This window comes from Nelusetta ayraudi, unplaced genomic scaffold (assembly GCF_046127955.1).
Source record: "Nelusetta ayraudi isolate G7.1 ecotype Tasmania unplaced genomic scaffold, CSIRO-AGI_Nayr_v1 ptg000017l, whole genome shotgun sequence".
In the NCBI taxonomy this organism is placed as follows: Eukaryota; Metazoa; Chordata; class Actinopteri; order Tetraodontiformes; family Monacanthidae; genus Nelusetta; species Nelusetta ayraudi.
In genome coordinates, this window is record NW_027466067.1 from 2,069,646 (window position 1) to 2,092,213 (window position 22,568).

The window sequence follows — 22,568 nt, forward strand, 5'->3', positions numbered from 1 at the left end:
GAGGGGGTTTGAGACAACGGAGGCAGTGCAGGGCAGAAAAGGTTTACAGTGCCATGCTCTGTTTTCTTCCTCTCCTCCTTCACCAGTTACCATCTTCACACCACCAAGTATTTTCAGACCAGCAAGTACCTTTACACCACCAAGTAGACCAGCAAGTATCTTCACACCACCGAGTTGCCTCTGATGTGCACTTTGTTTATTTAAAGGGGCATCAACCCAGAGGACTGCAGCCCAACAGGAGGTGCTCTGGCACCTCAGTTGGGTTTTCTCATGACAACATCTTGGTATTAACTCCAGCACCAGGCTTGAAACACACCTCTCCCCCCACGCGCCCCGCCCATGTTTCCTCTTCTGGGCCTTAACTCAGTGAGTGGAGGGGTGGGCGGGCCATAAAGGTTGTGATCTGTGGCTGTGATTTCCATGCCGAAAGTTTGTATGCAGTGTCTGGATCAGCTGTCGAGAGACGATGGGAGTCGGAGGGAAGTGAAGGGAGAGCAGGAAGTAGTGAGTGAGGACGGAAGGACCACGAGCACGCACGCACACACACACACACACACACACACACACACACACACATACACTGGCATCATGTAGTCCACTGAGCTTATGAATGTGTGTTATTACACCGCTATTCTACCCGGCCGAGTATTAGTGTTTTACTTTTATGAGTGAGTGAGCAACTAGAATTTCTATCTGTTTTGACGTGTCTCATTTATCTCACACACACAGACACACACGCACACACACTGACACACGGGAGCATTTTGGAGCACGTCCACGCTGTTGGAACCAACTATGACTCAGTGAAACAGGATTTTGAGTTGTTTTCTCCGCCAACATTTGGCAGGACGTGGCAGGTCATCGACCTCAGAGATGAAGGCAAACGGCTCAGTGGCGCCACCCTGGGGCTGCATCTTTCAGATGCGTACAGTAGGAATGAAGTCACTCAGGAGAACCAACTCGTCTCAGCTCCCCTCAAACAACCTTCAGCCTGGTGTCATCACAGATTTCAATTTATCTCATGCACTCTGAGAGCAACCCGATTTCCGTCCATCCAGAAAGAGGGGAGAAGGCAGAGCAGCCAGAGACCTTCCACTGAGCATTCACACTGACTTGTTTTGTTTTGTTTTTTTACCGTACGAAGAAAAGCATTTTTATAAAAAATTAATTTGTCCCATTTCAGTCATTTTAGTGGCACTGCAGCCATCATTCATTCATTCATCCATTCTGTAGAGGCTAAGCCTACTGCTTAAAGTCCCTGAGATGCTTGCTAGATGGGCACCTGTTTGAGGCGCTTGCTATAATCCACATCGTTGATATCCACAAAGATGACGAGACTCGTATATCTTGCAAAGACGAGTTTATTGCAGCTACCCGTGGCCCAGCGTGCAATGATCAACTCCTTCAACATAGCTCGACGATGCAAACACAACACTTTGAGTAGCAACGCAATCAGAAACTGTGCCCCACCCATCAGGTCTAAGGCCCTCTGAACATGCTCCAAAAGCTCACCGAATTTTGCATGGCGGTAGAAACTGGTGAAAACTTTCATCAATTGAAGAGGAAATGGAAACATATTTGACCGAAGGACCCATCCTACGAAAGATGCATATATATATATATATATATATATGTATATATATATATATATATATATATATATATATATATATACATATATATATATATATATATATATATATATATATATATATATATATATATATATATATATATATATATATATATATATATTTATATATATACATATATATATATATATATATATATATATATATATACATATATACATATATATATATATATATATACATACTGGGCGACACGGTGGCGCAGTGGTTAGCGCTGCCGCCTCACAGCAAGAAGGTCGTGGGTTCGATTCCGGGGCCTGGACCTGGGACCTTTCTGTGTGGAGTTTGCATGTTCTCCCCGTGTCTGCGTGGGTTCTCTCCGGGTTCTCCGGCTTCCTCCCACACTCCAAAAACATGCATGTGCGGTCAATTGAACACTCTAAATTGTCCGTAGGTGTGCATGTGAGTGTGAATGGTTGTTTGTTTCTATGTGGCCCTGCGATGAACTGGCGACTTGTCCAGGGTGTCCCCTGCCTTCGCCCTATGACAGCTGGGATAGGCTCCAGCAGACCCCCGTGACCCTGACCTCGGGACTAAGCAGGTATGGAAAATGAATGAATGAATATATATATACAAATATATATATATGTATACATATATATATATATATATACACATATATATATATATATATATATATATATATATATATATATTCCTCAGTGTCCAGTAATGGCCAGAATATCACACATCCATTGAAAAAAAAAAAAAAAAAAACCTTAGCAGGTAGTTTTTAAACAGACCTGTATGATATATTCACTTGGGTTGCAGGCTCTACCTTTGAGAATAAAATCTGTCAGTCATCATAAGACATTCAGACACACTTCTGCTTGTTATTATGGCCAGACAGGACAAGGGGGAGAGAAAAAAAAAACCTCTAAGGCCGCCTCAGATCACGGTGTCTTTGCTGGAGTGGGGAGTGTGTGTGAGGCCGATGGGAAGGGATAGCGACGGGATGGGCATGGAAACGTTTTAAATGTCAGCATTGGGTTTTATTTTTCATTGTCTTTAAATTATGAACAGTTTGTTTAGTGTTACTGTTGATGATTAAAAATTGAAATATTTGGAAAAAACAGTGTCAGTTCAAATTCTTATATCAGACAAGGGCCAGAGTAACTTTGTGGAATGCAGTCGGCTCAGACCTGTATTCAGGATTTGGGCCACATCAGTGTAGCCTACATCAAAGTAGTGTCAGCTCTGATCAGTATTGCGGATCTGGACCAAATAAGTGTCAGACAAGCCAAATGTCTTTAGGTTACCTCCTGGAAAAGTGATCTGGGCCAGATCTGTAAAACAATATAAAAATGACACTGACTCTATGGCCCTGTTTGCACTTGGTCATTTCAAGCGTTTTTCATATTCCGATCGGCAAAAATCACACAAAGTAACCAAGTGCAAACACTTGGGGAGGTGGTTTCGAAGCTTCGCTTCGCATAGCATTCCTCACGGACGTGTGAACAGAATTTGATCTCAGTCCACATTAACGACCGCCTACTCTGCTCACCTCTCCCGTGTACGTACTTGGTCGGCGCCCCACCTCCCCGCATCTTCATTATAAAGTTACAAAATAAATTTCATTCCGCATTAGCGTATTTTGTCAGTGGAGCAGCGGTCGCAGTTTCCTACAGCGCCTTGCAAAAGTATTCACCCCCCTTGCTTTTATCTATTTTGTTAGATTTCAGCCTGTAATTTAAATGTTTTTCATCTGAATATTTTGTGAGATGGATCTGCACAAAGTAATCTAAGTTGGTGAAGTGAAATGAGAAAAAAATATATAAAAGAATAATTTAAAGAAATAAAAAAGTGTAAATTGGCATGTGCATATGTATCCCCCCCCCTGAAGTCAGTACTTTTTAGAGCCACCTTTTGCAGCAATTACTGCTGTAAGTCTCTTCTGATAGGTGTCTATGAGCTTGCCATATCTTTCAACTGGGATTTTTGCCCATTCCTCATGGCAAAACTTCTCCAGCTCCTCCAAGTTGGATGGTTTCCGCTTGTGAACGGCAGTCTTCAAGTCAAACCAGAGATTTTCAATCGGATTGAGGTCCGGGCTTTGACTAGGCCATTCTAGCACATTTAACTTCTTCTCCTTAAACCATTCATGCGTAGCTTTAGCAGTATGCTTCGGGTCATTGTCCTGCTGGAAAGTGAACCTCCGTCCCAGTCGCAAATCACAGGTGGACTGAAACAGGTTTTTCTCCAGAATGTCCCTGTATTTAGCACCATCCATCTTCCTCTCTATGCGGACCAATTTCCCCGTCCCTGCGACTGCAAAACATCCCCATAGCATGATGCTGCCACCACCATGTTTCACTGTGGGGACAGTGTTCTTGGGGTGATGGGAAGTGTTGGGTTGCTGCCAGACATAGCATTTCCCTTTGTGGCCAAAAAGTTCAATTTTAGTCTCATCTGACCAGATCACCTTCCGCCATACATTTAGGGGGTTGTCCACATGCTTTTTGGAAAATTCAAAACGTGCCTTCTCATTTTTGACACTGACAGGTATTCACTGGCCACTCTTCCATAAAGCCCAGCTCTATGGAGTGTACGGCTTATTGTGGTTCTATGGACAGACACACCAGTGTTTGCTGTAGAACTCTGCAGCTCCTTCAGGGTGACCTTTGATCTCTGTGTTGCCTCTCTGAACAATGTCCTCTTTGCCCGGTCTGTGAGTTTTGGTGGTCGGCCCTGTCTTGGCAGGTTTGTTGTGGTCCCGTGTTGTTTCCATTTGGCGATTATAGATGATGATGATTGATGATTGATGGTGCTCCGGGGGATCATCAAAGATGTAGATATTTTTTTGTAACCCAGTCCTGACTTGTATCTCTCTATAACTTTGTCCCTGACTTGTTTGGAGAGCTCCTTGGTCTTCATGATGTGATTCTTCTTGCTAAGTAGAGTTGCAGCCCATTGGGGCCTCTCAGAGAAGGTGTGTTTATACTGACACATCATGTGACACTTAGATTGAACACAAGTGGACTTCATTGAAGTAATTCTGTGACTGGTGAAGGTAATGGATTGCACCAGCACTTTTTAAGGGGCTTCATAGCAAAGGGGGTGAATACATATGCACATGCCAATTTACACTTTTTTATTTCTTTAAATTATTCTTTTATATATTTTTTTCCTCATTTCACTTCACCAACTTAGATTACTTTGTGCAGATCCATCTCACGAAATATTCAGATGAAAAACATTTAAATTACAGGCAGAAATCTAACAAAATAGATAAAAGCAAAGGGGGCGGGGGTGAATACTTTTGCAAGGCGCTGTACATATGAGATTAAATGTGCGACGTTGCATCCGAAAATTTGCCAGCCACTGTTGATCCGAAAATAAAGTCGTCACCACTCTGTCCCACCAGTCGTTACTCCTCGTTCGGATCCATATGAGCTGCAGTAGAATTAAAACGAGTGACTTGATATAGTCCGCAAACAGGAAAGTTTATTCTAATTCGTTTTCAGGTGAAACTAGCCGTAGTTTTGCGCTTTACTGCCCCTAGTGGTTAAAAATGCACTAATGCGATCACAAGTGGCACCCTCGAGACGCATGTTAGTGCCATGTGCGAACAGATGCTTCAGGTTGCGTACTTGTGATACGATCCCCCAAAACAGTTACATGTGACCAAGTGCAAACAGGGCCTATGAGCTGAAACCTCTATCTGGCACGGATCCGGTCCACAGTCAGAAAACATATCGGAGCTAGAAACGGAGGCAAGGAGCTTAAAACGGATCCGGGCCACATGTAATGGCTATCTGGGTTCTCAACCAGGTGTCAGAATGCACATTCAAAATAAGATAACAATATACTATTTTTTGCTTCTGTAAGAAAAAAGGATGCATGGACTGTTTTGTTGGTGGTAGTGATAAGGCGCATTGGGTGCTCAGCACCCCTAAAGCTCTGATTCTAGAATTGCCCCTGAAATATCGTATTTTTTTTGAATGTCTGCAGTTTTGTTGTTATAGTCAGACCTTAACATACTTAAATATTTTTCATATGGCAAGGCTGTTGTTGAGGATGAATACCTGAGTTTATTTGAGTTGTGTATGTGTACATGATGTCTGCATACCGAAATTTTAAAGTTATTAATCGCTCTTTTGAGGTGATGTTAGTGTTGCATATTGAACTGCACTAGTGGTGGACTGTGTGCACGGTGTTTTCCCCCGAGTGACCGCTGGGGGGCGAGAGTTCGGTGTTGCATGGGGTGCTGTGCAGTGTGTGCAATGTTTTACGTGTGTGCCAATAAAATTCCGATTATGAATGGCTATGCCTTGACTGGGCTCCGACACATTTCCTACGTCAAGAGTACCACTGGATGTTACTGTTTGAAGCTACACCTCGGGTAATACGTAACAGTTAGGATGTACTGTTGCCTTGGTTTTAGCGTTTGCCTGTTGTTTGTTTGTTTTTTAAAATCCCAGTATTTTCACAAATTCCAGACGAGAACACGTGCTCGTGTGCGCCGAGGACGAGCACGCGGCTGCGCCGCGCACGTGCGTAGGCGGCCCTGGAAAGTCAGCTGACACGGCGAAGGCGAACACAACCGCGCGGAGGCAGTTGCCACGGCGACCGGCGCACGTCATCCTCTCCCACACCCACCTCCCTCCCACGACCGCGAGCGGTTGCCATGGCGCCCGCTGACGTCAAAGCCCCTCGCAAAATGCTCAGGAAACCCCCTGGCGGTGTCGCCATGGATACTGGCGGGGGGAGGGGTGGGGTTTAGAGGAAGCGGAAGTGTCAAAGCAGGCGGAAGTGGTACTGCCCTGAATACCCTGAGCAGCGAGCGGAGGACGGCTGGATTCACTCGCATCGTCCACGGCTGAAAAGAAATCGGAATTCCCGGCACGGTGTCAATGTGAGTTCAGCCTCAATATCGCTGCAATGTGGCCTCGAGTGCGGGGCGGCGGTGGTCTCTGGCGGGGCGGGGCGGGGGGCGACAGCCGCAGCGGTGGCCCCGTTCTGCGGCCGAAGGTGGCCCATTGTGGTTCGGGGCTGGGTGGGAGGATTTAGGCCGAAACTCGGCGGCCGAGAGGCGACAAATAACTCCGCAGGACGGCCCGCCTGCCTGCTTGCCGCGGGGCTACGGGGTGTCCTCTGCGACGGTGGTCCATCGCGCCGCCGAGGGTTCGTGTGTCACAGCCTCGGGCTCGGGAAGGGGGTCAGCCTGGATGCGCAGTCCGCGGCGGACGGAAGGGAGGGGGAGGAGGCGGCAGCCGAGGCTGGCCATTTTGACAGCTCGGTTAGCAGCCGCCATGTCCTGCAGCGACGACTCGTCCCAGGCTCACCCGCACCCTGGTGCACTGGGACCGGGCCGGCTCAGGCTCCGGCTACTCCACTGGTGCCGCTGCTGTTATCCACCCGAACTGCAGTCTAGCTGTGGCTCCCTCCGAGTGTCATGGCGCTCGGCGAAACGGTCTGGGTGCTAGCGGAGCCTTGCTGGACCTTCCCCGTTTAAATCTTGTCCAACACGACCGGGTTTTGATGGCGTCTAGCCGATGAAAGAGGATCGGGGAAAGGAAGTTATATCAGCCTCAAGCCGGTTTTTTTTTTTATTATTATTTTATTTTCTTTAAACAATGAAACCTTTTTTTCCCTCCTTCACACCGCTGTAGACGCGGGCCTGCTCGCCTCGCCCGCGGTCTCGGATCGATCTGGGTCAGGTCTCGCTAGCAGCTAAGCTAGCGGGTTTTTAAGGCAGTCGGCTAGCGGGCGGCGCTAATCTATTTCTCCATTTTAAAATTCCGCAGGGGAATGCGACAAGGAGGGCGTAGCTGTTAGCAGGCCGAGCAGCGGCATTCACCGCTTGCGAGCGCTTTTTTTTTTTTATTGAGCTCGTTTCGAGCTCGTAATGAAACGAAGTGATATATATATGTGTGTGTATACGTGTATGTATTTTTGTCGTGTCGCGCTGTATACATCTCTATATATTTTATTTTATATTTCATTTTGGTCGATGCGCAGAAACCAGTGAAAGGAGAGAGAGAGAGACAGTGTTTGCGTCGGCGGTGCAGCGCCTCCACAATTTCAGTCCCAATTCCACTTTTTTTCCCCTTCTTTTCTTCTAATTGTTTTCGTCTTCAAAAAAGCTAAAGTGAGCCGAAATGGGCAGATTAGCGCAAGTCATGTTTTCCGTCCCCCTTTCCCCCTCGCTAATGTTCGCTCTCCCCATGCTTATTGCTAACGTGAGGATGCTAATATCCGCCGAGATGTTAAGGACCCGTCTCCGACGCATCACACCAGGCCCGTAGCCAAACTTTTACTGGGGCATGTTCCGAGCTACTGATTTTTATTTTTATTTTTTATTTTTTTTTACATTATTTGGCATGAAATGTATATTTCACATTGGTGTGGACCACGTCTGCTACATAATGTGAGGTGATTTGTTTGGTTTCCTCCAATAGCAGGAAAACTGCTGAGACATCTTACCAGTTTTAGCTAAATGTATACCAAAATGATACAAAGCCAACTCTCCACACTGCTCTTCTCTATGTGCTGATTCTTCTCGGCTCTGCCCCATCCCTTCTCTCTGTTCTCCATTCTGATCTCGCAGCCCTCTCTTCTGTCCTCTCCATTCTCCACTCTGTTCAGTTCTGTCCTCCTCCTCCTTTTGACCATACTCCTCCTGTCTGTCATCTTTCTTCTGTCCATACTCATCCTCTCTGTCCTCATTGTCAATTGGCTTAGTTTTGTTTTGTTTTTCTTAAAAAATAAATCTAATGTATTCTGCTGACTATTTTTCCTTTTTGACATTTTCTTTCTCTTGTCTTTAACTGCTTGACTTGCTTTTTTCTTTAGGGGCCAAGCAAGAGGGTCAATTAGACCTTGTTGATCACATTAGCCTACATTATAATATTCCAAGATAATTTGTAATGAAGGGTGTGAAATTATTGCATATGATTATTATCTTATTATAGGCCAGCAGGAGTCACGCAACAACTAATGAATAGACAAACAAAAAAAATGAAAAAGCTCTACAAAGCTCTTGCAACTTTATTGGGTTGTAATACAGCATCTTGCATAACGTTACATTACCATTTGGGACATAATAAGCCTTAATGAAGCCTTCACACTATCCATGATTAGCCATTATAGCTTTCACCCATTATGTCACAGCTAAATCTTACAACATCACTATTAGAGGAAATTAACTTTTACCCTAAACTTAAGCAAAGGGCTGCTTGGTACTGGTAATAAAATGTGATGTAGTAGCACCTTGCATTGCTGACACTGATCAGAGAGTCGCATCATAAGCAGCACCCACACGCGGAGTGAACAGAGTAGCAGAATAGCCTCCGAGTGTTGCCGCTCTCTCGCTGGTCACATTTCCTGTGAAAGCTGCTGATCCACTCGCTGGTTACGGTAACGTGAATGTGTGTTTACAGCTACAATCGGAGATCCGAGCAGCGCCATGAAAGTTCATAAAACGAGCAACTCCAAAGGAGGCAGCAGCTGGAGTAAGCGGGTAGCTTAACTGACGTCACAGGGATTCCCGTGTGTCATCAGAGCCAATTGGGGCTATGTTCCCGTAAAACAATACCAGGTCGCAAATGTGGGCTGAGTAGAGCCGAGCAGAAACCATCCATGGAAAGGCAGTATTAGAAACGTACTCACCTTGTATGTCGGCTTGTCGTAGTGGTTGTTGTTCTTCTAAAAAAAAAAATGCGCGTTTCGCCAATACCAGATAACGTCCTGTATGTCGTTTCAAAATAAAAGCTCCCGGATGTTTTACAATGCAGTTTGGACGTCTTTTTTTTTTTTTTTTTTTCTCCCTCTGAAATTTTTAGCGAGGTCCGGACCTCGTTGACCTCATAGCTGGCTACGGCCATGCACCACACGGCTCACGAATTCGTGCGTGTGTGCGTCCAACACTCTGCGTTGGGTGACACGTAAGACATACATATGTATATATATATATATATATATATACATATATAGATAGATGTGTATATATATATACATATATATCTATATATATACATATATAGATGTGTGTGTGTATATATAGATATATATATATATATATATATATATATATATATATATATATATATATATATATATATATACACATATATAGATATATATATACATATGTATGTATGTCTAGACATATATAGACATATGTCAGAGTGACACCTAACTTAACCCAACTTTGAGAATAGATTAACGGCGAGAATTGTTTTGTCGCGTGATAAGAGTTTTGCGGTAATGCAGCACATTACTGCCGTTAACGACCCTATATAGGGTTAGGGTTATATATATAACATGTCAAATCAAGCACTTTCAGTCATCCAACCACCAGGGGGCGAATGCAAGGTTAAGACTTCATTAAGCTGCCGAAATAGCAAGCGAGCAAATCCTGCAGTAGCAGCAGGAAGTGCGGCAGCATAAGCGACAGCCTCAAATGATTCAAGAGGGAGATGCTGTGTCTCAATTCAGAGTCTGCATCCTTGAAGTACGCATTTTGAAAGGAAGTTGCGTCATAGCACTGCACGAAGGCTTGTCCCAATCCCCAAGGGTGCTTAGGACGCTCAAAATGCGTACTCGGAATGTGCCCTTGTTTTAGCCGATTCCAAGGATACACCGCTACTATCCTTTGCGCACTTATGTATCCCATGATGCTTTGCGTGCTGCTGCAAAGCATCGTGAGATCTTGGGAAGTCAGCTGAAATTAGCGGCATGTACTGGTAAAGACACTTCATATAAATTTAAGTATTGAAATTTCACATAAAATATGCAGTTTTAATATCGGGTTTTTATTTATTTGAATATCGAACAACATCGTTAGATGGCGAACCAATGGTTCAAAACGTCACTTCCGGGGTTGGCCAGCAGGAGGGAACGGCGGTGACGCAACAAGGAAATATGCCAAAGGCTAGACCGTCCCGTGTGGTTACGGAGATGCTGGGTTTGGTCCGTCCTTCTAGGCTCGGTCCTCGAAGAACGCTTTCTTCAGACGGAGGACACTCGGTTTGAAGGGTGCAGAACCTGAATTGAGACACAGCAAGAGAGTGAGACACGATGATTTTGTCCTTAATTGTCACGTCTTCTTCCATTTGTAGGGAAGCCCTGTTCTCACTCCCCACCGTCCCTTCCCCAGGCAGGTCAAAAGGTCAAGTAAGCAGGGAGCCGACCGTGAGGGTTGGTGTGTGGTGATCGGGCGAATCACTAACCGAGGACTCGAGTCGGTCGGTTTTCTCTCGCCGTGGTTGGTGGATGTGAGAGTGAAGGTGGAGGCAGGTGTGGGTCTCCTAACACTGTGTGTGTGTGTGTGTGTGTGTGTGTGTGTGTGTGTGTGTGTGTGTGTGTGTGTGTGTGTGTGTGTGTGTGTGTGTGTGTGTGTGTGTGTGTGTGTGTGTGTGTGTGAGAAAATGTAGTCCGTCCACGTCATTCCTCTTTATCAGTGGAGCAGCTTGTGTTGACACTCTATTGTACTACAACATATCTTATTAGTCTGTTCAGTCTGAGCACACAAATGGGTGGACAAAGGCAAAACCATTAGGGAAAAAAACATTATACACTGATGACTTTACAATTACTCAAAACTTCTTTGAAATTAAATTCCAGATAATGTGAGGCATTCTTAATTTTTACCTGATGGTTTCTGTTTCCTTATGGATCGTTGGAATGCTTTCCTTGAAGACTCTCCACTTTTCTAAATACTGGCTGCTGGTGCAAGTACAACTCTCTTTACATGAGACGTCCGAAGAGAAACGTCATAAATAAAAAAAATAAATACAAATAAAAAAAAAATGCTGTTACGGGTTAAAAAGTAATTGAAAAGGAATATTGTCTATGAAAGACATTCAATTCATCGAGTCTTTGACTTTTGCTATGTAGATGCCTGATTATAAAGCATCTTCTTTTCTCACGTCAACCTCTGCCTCCCAGCTCTGGAGCAACGGCTCTTTGATACCTCACGACAAGAAGGTGCTTCAGACACGAAACGACGCGGGGGTCGCTGTCACTGTGAATGACTCGTTTGCATGTTGGAGTCAATCGAAGCAGCTCAATCACTTAGTGACGTCTGGCCGGGGCCGCAAATTTTGTCCTTAATTGTCACGTCTTCTTCCATTTGTAGGGAAGCCCTGTTCTCACTCCCCCACCGTCCCTTCCCCAGGCAGGTCAAAAGGTCAAGTAAGCAGGGAGTCGACCGTGAGGGTTGGTGTGTGGTGATCGGGCGAATCACTAACCGAGGACTCGAGTCGGTCGGTTTTCTCTCGCCGTGGTTGGTGGATGTGAGAGTGAAGGTGGAGGCAGGTGTGGGTCTCCTAACACATTGTATTTGTGCGTGCGTGTGTGTGTGTGCGTCCTCTGAATGAGGACAGTGACTAGAACGGATAGACTGCTGTGTATTTTTTTCCAGGCCAATTCCAATTCATTTGCATTAAAGGGGGAAAATATTGGTGTGCAATTTCAATTTAAAGGTTCAGTCTGCAAAATTTGGCCTGATTTATCATTTTATATTGGCAAAATCTTAACATACTCCCATAAATACATTAATACAAGTGTAGAGTCGCAGTACAATAAAAGCCATTTGCTTTTCCTATCCTTCGAAAGGGTGTTGCAATTAGAAGCCCACCTGACAATGGTCTTAATATGAAATGCAGCGTCAGACAGGCCTCAATCTTAAATGCTGGACTTCTTTAAAAATGTTACTACTTTATTTTACACTGGACCGTTAAAGTTCATCCCGTAGCAATCGGGGTTAAAAAAAATAAATAAAATGAAATGTGGGGCCACATGCTTACATATGTTCAACTCAATTCACTATAGCATCTAGTCAGTCTGCAGTCGATCTTATATCAATGTTATATTCCAACAATGTGCAACAGCGGCTACATTACTGCTACATCACAAACGAGTGGTTCAACTACAGCTATAAAAAACAGTCCGCTAACAGCAGGAGCAAGTGTTCATCCCCGAGCTTCATGATGGAGTCCCATGACGTCTTCAGCACTCTCTTTCTTCTCTGCCGTGTCTTTTACTGTTGCCAGTTCACTCTCCGCTGTTGCACAGCCTTGGCTGCTAATTGGCTGTTAGCCATGTGGTGGGTCGGTGTGTAACCAGACAGCTTTAAATGTTTTTCTTATTGGCCGTCGGATTAAAAAAAAAAAGGCAGATGCGTCGAAATGCCAAATATCGGCACCGATAATTGGTCAGTTCATAGTGACTAGTTCCCAGTGGGAGCAGCAGTGACAGCAGCGGCAGCAACAACAACAGCAGCAGTAACGGTAGTCACCGCAGCAGCCTAAGACAGGGATGTGATGGAGGATGGATGACAGTGGCTCCTCAGACCTGCAGGGGGCGTCCGAGCAGAAATCAGCTCTGAGACAGTGAATTGTAGCGCAGTGTCACCAGGACCTTTTTTATTTACTTCCTAAAAGGCAGAGTTGCCAGGCAGAAGGTCGTCCTCTCCTCCTCCATCCTCACTCTGTTGCTGTTGCGGCTGCTTCTCAGATTTCTCCTCCTCTTCCTCCCTCCGGCCAGCTGACTGCTCCTCTTCTCTTCCTCCCTCTCTCTGTGTCTTCCTGCCTGTTCCAGCTGGTCAATGGGTTTGCGAGTTCCAAAACACTGAGTCTTGTCTCTTTCTCTCCCTCTCTCTCTCTCTGTGCCCCCCTGGCTTTCTCCTGTCCTCCTGTTGTGGCGCAGCAGCTTAAGACATGGACAAGAACGACCTGGTGCAGAAGGCCAAGCTGGGGGAGCAGGCGGAGCGCTACGACGACATGGCGGCAGCCATGAAGTCTGTGACGGAGCAGGGCCTGGAGCTGAGCAACGAGGAGCGCAACTTGCTGTCTGTGGCCTACAAGAATGTGGTAGGTCTGGCCCGCCAACTGTGTGTGTGTGTGTGTGTGTGTGTGTGTGTGTGTGTGTGTGTGTGTGTGTGTGTGTGTGTGTGTGTGTGTGTGTGTGCCTTGCCACACCCTGGCGTTGTCGGCAGGCTCCATGTAGCACTATGGGTGCGTCCGTGGATTCCTCATTTGTGTGGCAGCCTGTGCGGAGCACGAGGACGTGCTTGTGAAAAGAGGTGGAGAGATGTGACAGTGGCGGTCCTGTCACTATGCCTCCAATTGATCATGCACCCTGGCTACTTGGGCTATCCAAGGGGATATCCCTTTGGCCGAATGGTTAAGCGTGCATGGCTATTACTCATATATATATGTGTGTATATATATATGTGTGTATGTGTATTTATACATGTGTGTATATATATATATATATATATATATATATATATATATATATATATATATATATATATATATATATATATATATATATATATATATATATATATATATATATATATATATATATATATATATATATATATATATATATACATATATGTGTATATATGTGTATGTATGTATATGTATCTATAGAAATTAAAACGTTCAACCTGAATTTAGTACCTCCAAATATGTTGTTGTGGAACGCATTGCTTGTTTTCGAAGAAATTATTTTTGTTCACATTTCACCATGGTACAAACTAAACGCTCTCCGTCTTGGGTGTGAAAATGGTTTTCAAAGCCTCGTCTGCAGTGTTATTGTCGTGTGTTCACATTTTTTTCAAAGACTTGCCTGTTGGTTCCTTCATATCAGTTTTTCACAAAAGAACTGTAAGTATGTGATACCACAGTGTGCCATTAGGTGTCAGTATACATCTGATCATTTGGATGTGATTGTGGCTCAGCTCTCCTTGCTGCAGGCCTGTGGTTTTAATCATCCCTTTTATATCTCTCCTCCCGTCCCCCTATACCCCCCCCCCCCCCAGGTGGGTGCTCGCCGCTCTTCGTGGCGTGTGATCTCCAGCATCGAGCAAAAGACAGAGGGCAATGAGAAGAAGCAGCAAATGGCTCGTGAATACCGCGTCAAGATCGAGGAGGAGCTCAAAGAAATCTGCGAGGACGTGCTGGTGAGAAGACCTGGTCGGGGTGTTGGGGGAGGCCTCAGGGTCACATGGTCTCGCTGGCGCTGCAGACAAAGGTTTTCGTTCCCTCCCTCTGCTGAGCTCTGACATTCATTCCGCTGCGTGTCTGCTGACGTCATGGCGCTGAGATCGCATGATGAAGTTCTACAGAATTCAAGAGTCCGGCGGTGGCCAGTGTTCTTGGTTGTTGGTCACTTTTGGCCGTAGTGGAACGATGACGTCGTTGCCGCCAGACTTGAAGCGGCGCGCACCTCCGCGGCCGCTTCCCGCCGTGCAGCGATTGTTTCGGCATTTGGTCCATTTTGTGCGCGAGCAGCGGGCGAAACAGCCAGAGGACAATGAACAATTATCCAGCGCTGATGGAACGTGATGGAAAACCTTTGCATCGGTGCTTGATATACGCCGCGACTGGCGCGATATTATGATTCAGCGCACGTTACGCTCAACGTCACCCCGTGCGGCAGGTAAAAAAGGTGGTGTTGTCCCGGGGTTTCTCGATTCCATCACACTGATCGGAGCCGATTATCACCCAGGTCGCTTCTTGCCGGGTTTTCGACCCGTTTTGTCGTGCGGCTTGGTGAGCAGTTTCCACCGCCACCAAATGCCTATTAGTTGCGGGACATCACCACGATTTCTGGCCAGTGGAATTGGGGCTTTAGCTCCACTTTTCACCCCTTGATAAGGGGGCTACTCGGCAACAGCAGCTGAAAGCAGAGAGTAGCAAGCCCCCCTAGTACTACTGCGCTGACGCATCACACCCCCTGTGCATAAAGCACACACACAAAGCACACACTGTGGCAAACAACTAGTGGACTGTTCTCCACAACATGGTTTTGTGTGCTGAGACGCACTGCAAAGCAAAGACGGCCAGTGTTACTGTAGCACCAGCACAGAGCCCACGACGAGTGACAGCAGAGGATTTACTGTGCTTAAATTATTCATATGCATTTCTGTCTAACAGCGTGTTGTTGCTGTGTTTGCTGCAGAGCCTCCTGGATAAATTCCTGATCCCCAATGCCTCGCAGGCCGAGAGCAAGGTCTTCTACCTCAAGATGAAGGGAGACTACTTCAGATACCTGTCTGAGGTGGCCTCCGGGGATTCCAAGAAGGGTGAAGACCAGTAGACACACACACACACACCTACACCTCTGACCTTGTCACACACTCACACACAAACACCTGACTTTTGACCTTCTCACACTCACCTGACCTTTGACCTTCTCACACACACACACCTGAACTTTGACCTCGTCACACACACCTCAACTTTGACCTCGTCACACACACAGTGACCTTTAACTTCGTCAGACGCACGCACACCTGTCAGGGACGCTTGTTGGGAACAGCTTTGAGTCCTGGAGCTCAGCCAGTGGTGGTAGTTACCCCTGCCCTTTGTGACATCACAGAGAGATTTGTGTTTGTGTAAGTGAGAGAGAAGGGCTTTATTCATGTCCAGTTAGTCAGGATACGCACTGATTACTGTTTAATTGACGTTAATAAAGTATTGTCCACACTATGGAGCTTCTGAAGTAAACCTTTAGAGCAGTGTTTCTCGACCGGTGGGTCGAAAAGCTGTTTCCATTGGGTCGCGGTTTCAGAGGCAGTCTCCCTTTAAAAGAAAAAGAAAAGAAAAAAAATGTTTCGTTTTTTTTTTTTCCATAATCGTTCAGTCCTAGTTGGTATAGACAGGACCTAAACCACCAACCTGCCAGACTGGCCTTGTCTAGCAAGCAGATTAGCCCAGGCTAACGAGATGACTAGCCTACTTTCTGTCACCTGACTTGGCCAGTTTCTGTCATTCTCCACTTAGCCCTCATTGAGGTTTTTTATTTATTTATTTATTTATTTATTTCAGAAAATGCAACAAATTGAAATACTGAAACTGTGATGCTGGAGTTTAGAATATATATATATATGCATATATAGCGCTTTTCCAGCACGGTACCAAAGCGCTTTACAAAGGCCTCTCATTCACCCATTCACGCACACATTCACACACCAATGGGTGGCTGCTGCCATGCAAGGCGCTGCCTATGTATGTATATATGTATATATGTATATATATATGTATATGTATATATCTGTATATATGTATGTTTATGTATATGTGTATATATATATATATATGTATATTTGTCATTTATTGACGAGACATGATGGAAAGTTGGAGTTTAGTGCATTCATTTTTGTGGTATAAATTTGCGTTGCAACTTCATCATGAGGAAAAAAGTGATGATAGTCCTGAGACTCCCCCAGTCAGAACCATTGAGTTAGAAGACACAACCATCATGGAGGAGGCATCAGAGGACTGACTAACTGACGGGTTCACTGTGGCTGTGATTGTGGTGCAGTCACGGTGGAGAACTCCCTGCAGGCCTACCAGGATTTCACTGACTGATTTACTGACTCACTGATTCACTGTCTGGTTGTGGTGCACTGACCATGGAGAACTCCCAGCTGGCCTACCTGGATTCACTGACTGAGTGATTCACTGACAGACTCACTGTCTGGTTGTACTGCAGACACGGTGGACAGCTCCCAGAGGGCCTACCAGGATGCCTTCGACATCAGCAAGAAGGACATGCAGCCCACACACCCCATCAGGCTGGGCCTGGCCCTCAACTTCTCTGTCTTCTACTACGAGATCCTCAACTCTCCGGACCAGGCCTGCGCCCTGGCCAAGCAGGTGGGTGGGCCCTCCTCTAGCTCTAACATCTAGGAGCACTTTAAGAGTAAATATTCTGGTTTTCTTCTTATTTTCACTGGATCACGGATCAATATTTTGACCATAAATACAGAAAGTGAACTTTGGGGAATGGTTTGGAATTCCCGAAATGTTTGTCAGCAACGAAATTTTTCAAATAATTTAAAAAATATATATTGGTACGGGCAGATATCCGTCTCGATTAACGACTCACAGACGAAGAACTGGTAATTATCAGTCATGGATTTTTCTGGCTCTGACAACGTGAAATCAGAATCAGGAAAAACTTTATTGCCAAGGTCGTTTTTACACATAGAAGGAATATGTTTTGGTGGTGCTGGTTGCAAAACAAATCTTCTAAAAAATAGTGTAAACAGTAAACAAAACTACAACAGTATACACACACACACACACATATACATAGTCTGTTTTTCTGAATTAAAAGCAGTACAGCAGACAGTGATACACTCTGCCCCCTGTTGTGCGACACGGGAAGCACGTGGTACTGACAAAACCCCCAACAGGATATATTTAATATATAAAAATAATAATAAAAAAATAAGACAAATTTGTTGGTTGCACGAGTCAATGCAAATTTACTCACAAAGCTCAAAGGATTGAAAATTCCACCAATTTAGGGGCAGTGTGGAGCCCTTCTGCTAGCCGGCTAGCTGGGGAACAGAGGGGGTTCAGTTCGTTCACCAGTGTATGTGTGTGGCTCCCTGTCGCCAACTGCAGGCCTTCGACGAAGCTATCGCCGAGCTGGACACCCTGAACGAAGACTCGTACAAAGACAGCACGCTGATCATGCAGCTACTAAGGGACAACCTGACCGTAAGTCTTCCACTGCCTCCTCCTTCTTCTTCAGTGGTAGTTCTCTGGTGAACTCATCTCCTGCCGGTGGAGGAGAGTGGGACTGCAGCTCAGCTGAGGCAGGAGACAGTGATGATCAAGAGGGTGATGATGGTGCTGATGGTGACAGTGAAGATGATCATGATGATGATAAAGAAGATGTTGATGATGGTGATGGTGATTTTCAAGTTTTATTAGTAAGTAGTAAGTACAGCTACAGTGAAATGTGATGGCAACAACTCCAGCACATTGGATCAGTCTGTGTAGGGCAACAACTTAAAACTTTATTCTATTTTTTATTTTCCCCTTCTAGGGTTAAAGTGCAAAAAAAAAAAAAAAATTCACATGGCAGGCCCTGCCTACCGTTGTAAACAGTGTGTTCGGACAGGGAAAGTCTGTGGGTGTTTGAACGCACGTCAAACAGAAAGCCTCCTCGCGTTGTTCCTTTCTTTTCGCTTTTATTCCAAAATCAAATGAATTCATACAAAAACGTGACTTCCAAGTCAAAATAGATTCCATAAAGTTTTTTGACCACATAATTTAAGCCACCTTTTTCGTTGAGTGGATTTAATTTTACATACTGACTGTATGGTGGGATTTCCCTTTAGAACAGCAAAACATTAACGTCCTTCTTGTAGCCAAAATGCTACCACACTGCCGACCTCAGACGTTTTGTTTGTTTTTTTTGGTGGAAAGAGGTCGTTTTCGTTCGGTCTATCTGCCTGCTCTGCAACGTCTGCCATTAGCTCTGTTCTAACGTAGCCACCATGTTTAGCTAGCTGAGCTCCCACCACTACAAGAAACGTGTGTGTGTTGTGGTACGCCCGCTAAATGGGCCGTGTGGAAACAAAGCGAGAAAGAGACAAAGGGAACGTCCCAGCTTCATTTTGCGCCGCACGGGAGTTTAAACTGACACACTTTTGTGAGCGGAAATAACCGGTTTTGCTCAACGTCTCGGTTACATTAACCTTAACGTTTAAAACCGCGGTTAATAGTTAACCGCTGCACCCCTAGTCAGAACCACACTGTTTTCATGAGCGGCGAGGAAAGGCCGAGTAGTCCCACTTCTGTCATTGTTCTTTCTGACATTGAGTGCTCAAAAAAGTGCAAATAGCTCACTTCCAGACTGTCGTGGGAAAAAAATGAGAGCGTATGAGATGTAGGGGCCAGCAACACGGACGGGTGTGTTCTTGTCTTATGACTGGGTGACATTCCTAGAGGGCGCTATGACGGTCTTAGTGCAGAGACCGTTGAAGAAATTGTTGATTTTTTTTTTTTTTGCACATACCTGCAAACAAGTTCAATTTGTGCCTTTTCTGTTGGAGATAGAGGCTTTGCCTGAGAGAATGAAATGTAGGTAGACCACGCCTGAGTTTTGGTTCCACGATGTTTAGACATTCATACTGGCTGTGAGAATTTTTTTAGTGCAGGTATTGTTTTTTGCCTGTAGGTGGCGCTATAGAGCACCTAGAGTTGTCATTGTTGCTTTAAAACAATGTTTTCAACAGTCCTGACCTGCTTGCCAAATTTTGTGTTGCAACAGCCTGCGGAAGACCAGTTTATCACAAACTGGTCTTCCGCGGGCTGTTGCAACACAGTTGCAACGGCGTCTGAAATCGTCCTTGCTTGGTGATGGTGGAGGTAATGATGTTTGTGATGATGACGATGAAGGTGACGACGACGATGATGATGATGGTTCCTCTTTTCTGCTTGTCTCTCTGCAGCTGTGGACATCAGAAAATCAGGGAGACGAGGGTGAAACCGGCGACGGCGAGAACTAGAGCACACTTCACTGTTGACCCCCCCTCCCCCCCGCTCCTCTTCCTCTTCTTCCTGCTCCTCCTCGTATTGCTCCTCCTCTTTCTTTTTCCTCCTCTTCTTCCTCTCCTCTTGGCACACATGAAAGCAGCCCGTTCATCTCCCCTCCCGTCATCTCTCCCCATCCGACCCCTGCCGCCCTTCTGTATAAGCAGCATGAATAGAAGTCGAGCCTCTTGGAGAACCATGGTCCAGATCCTCCCCCGCCTCTTCCCACCTTCATCACAGCACTCTGAGGCAGGCTAGTGCGTTGGCGCCCCCTTGCCTGTTCCAGTCTTATAGCACGCAGGAGGGGAGGCTTTATATCTGCCATAAATTAAATGTTTTTTTCATTTTCCATTCTTGCTGGGCCTCCTCCTTTCTCTCCTCCTTCTCCTCTCTAGTTATTTGATCCATTCATATAGTGTCCCCCCCCCCTTTTCTTAGCAGAAGTGGCTGCTGCTGCTGCTTTTGATCCACTTTAATTGAGGAAAAACTCAGAAACTAAAGTTATTATTAAACGTCCATTTATTTTCAACCAACACTGTGATGTTCAGTTCTTGTTGGCGCTGCGCCAGGACATCCCACCTCCTCCTTATGAGGTTTATACAATGGACCCCACCATCATCACCCCCACGACCCCCCCCTCCCCCTGACAAGGCTGTATTGTGACACTGACCAATCAGAATTCATATGACGTTTGTTCCGCTCGGACCCCCAATTTTTTTAAGAAAACATTCCATGATGACGTCTGTAGCGCGCTGAACCCTCACTCCCTACACCTCTCCCCCCACAACCCCACACACGCTGTTGCTTTTCTCTCTCAGTTTAAGTCCCTCTGCATAACAAACTGTACCCCCCCCCCTCCCCGTTCTGTTCCTCTTTTTGTTGTTGTTTTTGGAAAAGTGTAAAATTGTAAAATGTTTCTTGAGTTGAACTGTAAATCTTTTTTTCTTTTCCTTTTTTTGCATCAACGGTTTGTTGTCATCGTCTGTTCACACCTGCACGCTGTCAAAAAGTTGGGAACCTGGTTAGGAAAAGAAAAAAAAAAATCTGTGTATTCCATGGAAGACCCCTGTTCCTCTGCCCCAATACCCCTTTTCCCCCTACCGCTCACACCCAGTTTACAGTTAAGACAAACCCCCAACAGTTGAAGCTGCAGCTGCAGCTGCAGCAGCATCCTGGCTTGGTTTTCTGAATAACCAATTTGTTCATTCAGTGTCACAATAATCTTGTTTTGAGCCACATTCCACCGCAGCTGTAGGAAGAAAAAGAACACGTCCATGTTTTTCTTTTGATTTTTTTTTTCTCCCCTGACTCACTCCTCCTGCCCCATCTATTGCCGAGGAGTAAATGTTTTCATGCACTGACATTTCCGAGGTAAAAACAAAAACAATAAAAAATTATGTCTTCGAATAAAAAGAGAAAAAAAAAAAAATTTTTTTCCTTTTCTTTTTTTGGATTATTATTTTTTTTTGCTTCTGTGGCAGTTTTATTGCTTTGCGAGTATGTGGTTGTGAAATCTTTTAGACTTTAGTTTGAGGATGTCAACAAAAGTTGATTTACAAAAAGATTTGAAAAAAACAAACAAAACTAAAGACCCAAAAAAAGCACCACTCCACCAGCCCCTCCCTCTCCTTGCCCCCATCCTGGTTATTTACGTAATTACTAGATTTGTGTCTTTAAAAAAAAAAAAAGAAATGAAAAAAATCCAATTCTAGTTTTACCCCCCCACCCCCCATGTTACAAGACAAAAATGTAAAAGACAAATTTAAAACGAAATAAAGGTTTTATCAGTTCCGAACCAGAACTCCTCTGTTCATTATTATAGGCCACTGTGTTCTCGGTCGCTCAGCCTTGTAGTTTCCTGTTGTTGTTTTTTTTGTTTGTTTGTTTTTGGTTAGTTTGTTGTTGTTTTTCTGATTGTTTTGTTTTGGCTCTTAAAGTCCAGTGTGTAATAGTTGAAGAAGAAATGGTGACATCAGGGGGTTACATTTTAAATTGCAGCGTCTTTCACTCTCCCAAGCTTGCCAGTGAGCTATGGTGGCCTGCGCAGCCAAACCTGGATACCTTGTCCACCTTCTTCTTTGTTGGTTTATTTAAAGACGCCAGTGTCTACCCTAAATATCAAACGCACAGTCAGGCAGCTGGATTGTCCACACCAAGCTTCCTTAGAACTATGGTGGTGCAAGATGGCAGCTAGCTGGGAGCAAAGACCCTTATTGCTCTGTGGATATTCTGTGACGGCCCTGCCGAAACCTATAAACATGATGTGGTTCTCAGCTGTTTTCTCCCTCTCAAGGTTGCAGAGGAATGTGGGCGTGGCAGCTTCTGATTGGGACACCTGTGTTGGTGTCCAGTTCAGGATAAAAGGCTGATTGCGTATGTCTCTCTCTCTTTCTCTCACACCTGGTCACTCTCCACTCTCAACTCAGCTATAGGTGTCATGCCTATTTTCCATTTCTTTGTTCTTTTTACACCTGACAACATCCTACATCCTGTTATTCACACCCCCACATTCACACTACTGATGATACTGACGTAAACACTCCATATGTTTTATTTTCTTTAGTTATCTACTTTGTTATAATAAAATATATTTTGATTTATCGCAATCTATAGTGTCCCT

At 45.0% G+C, this 22,568-nt stretch overlaps 1 protein-coding gene across 2 annotated transcripts; it reads left to right on the forward strand.

Annotated features, from left to right (window-relative positions):
* The first annotated feature begins 6,358 nt into the window (after positions 1 to 6,358).
* On the forward strand, positions 6,359 to 21,743 carry ywhaba (tyrosine 3-monooxygenase/tryptophan 5-monooxygenase activation protein, beta polypeptide a). Of its 2 annotated transcripts, none has more exons than XM_076024660.1 (7): positions 6,359 to 6,507; positions 13,308 to 13,468; positions 14,431 to 14,571; positions 15,573 to 15,696; positions 17,109 to 17,272; positions 18,029 to 18,124; positions 19,867 to 21,743. In XM_076024660.1, exons 2-7 carry the CDS (start codon positions 13,316 to 13,318, stop codon positions 19,921 to 19,923), a joined length of 735 nt encoding a protein of 244 aa, XP_075880775.1. In that variant the 5' UTR covers positions 6,359 to 6,507; positions 13,308 to 13,315; the 3' UTR covers positions 19,924 to 21,743. The 2 variants fall into 2 exon arrangements, with proteins under 2 accessions (XP_075880775.1, XP_075880776.1); XM_076024661.1 differs by having other exon boundaries at positions 6,362 to 6,507; positions 13,305 to 13,468.
* The last annotated feature ends 825 nt before the right edge of the window (positions 21,744 to 22,568 follow it).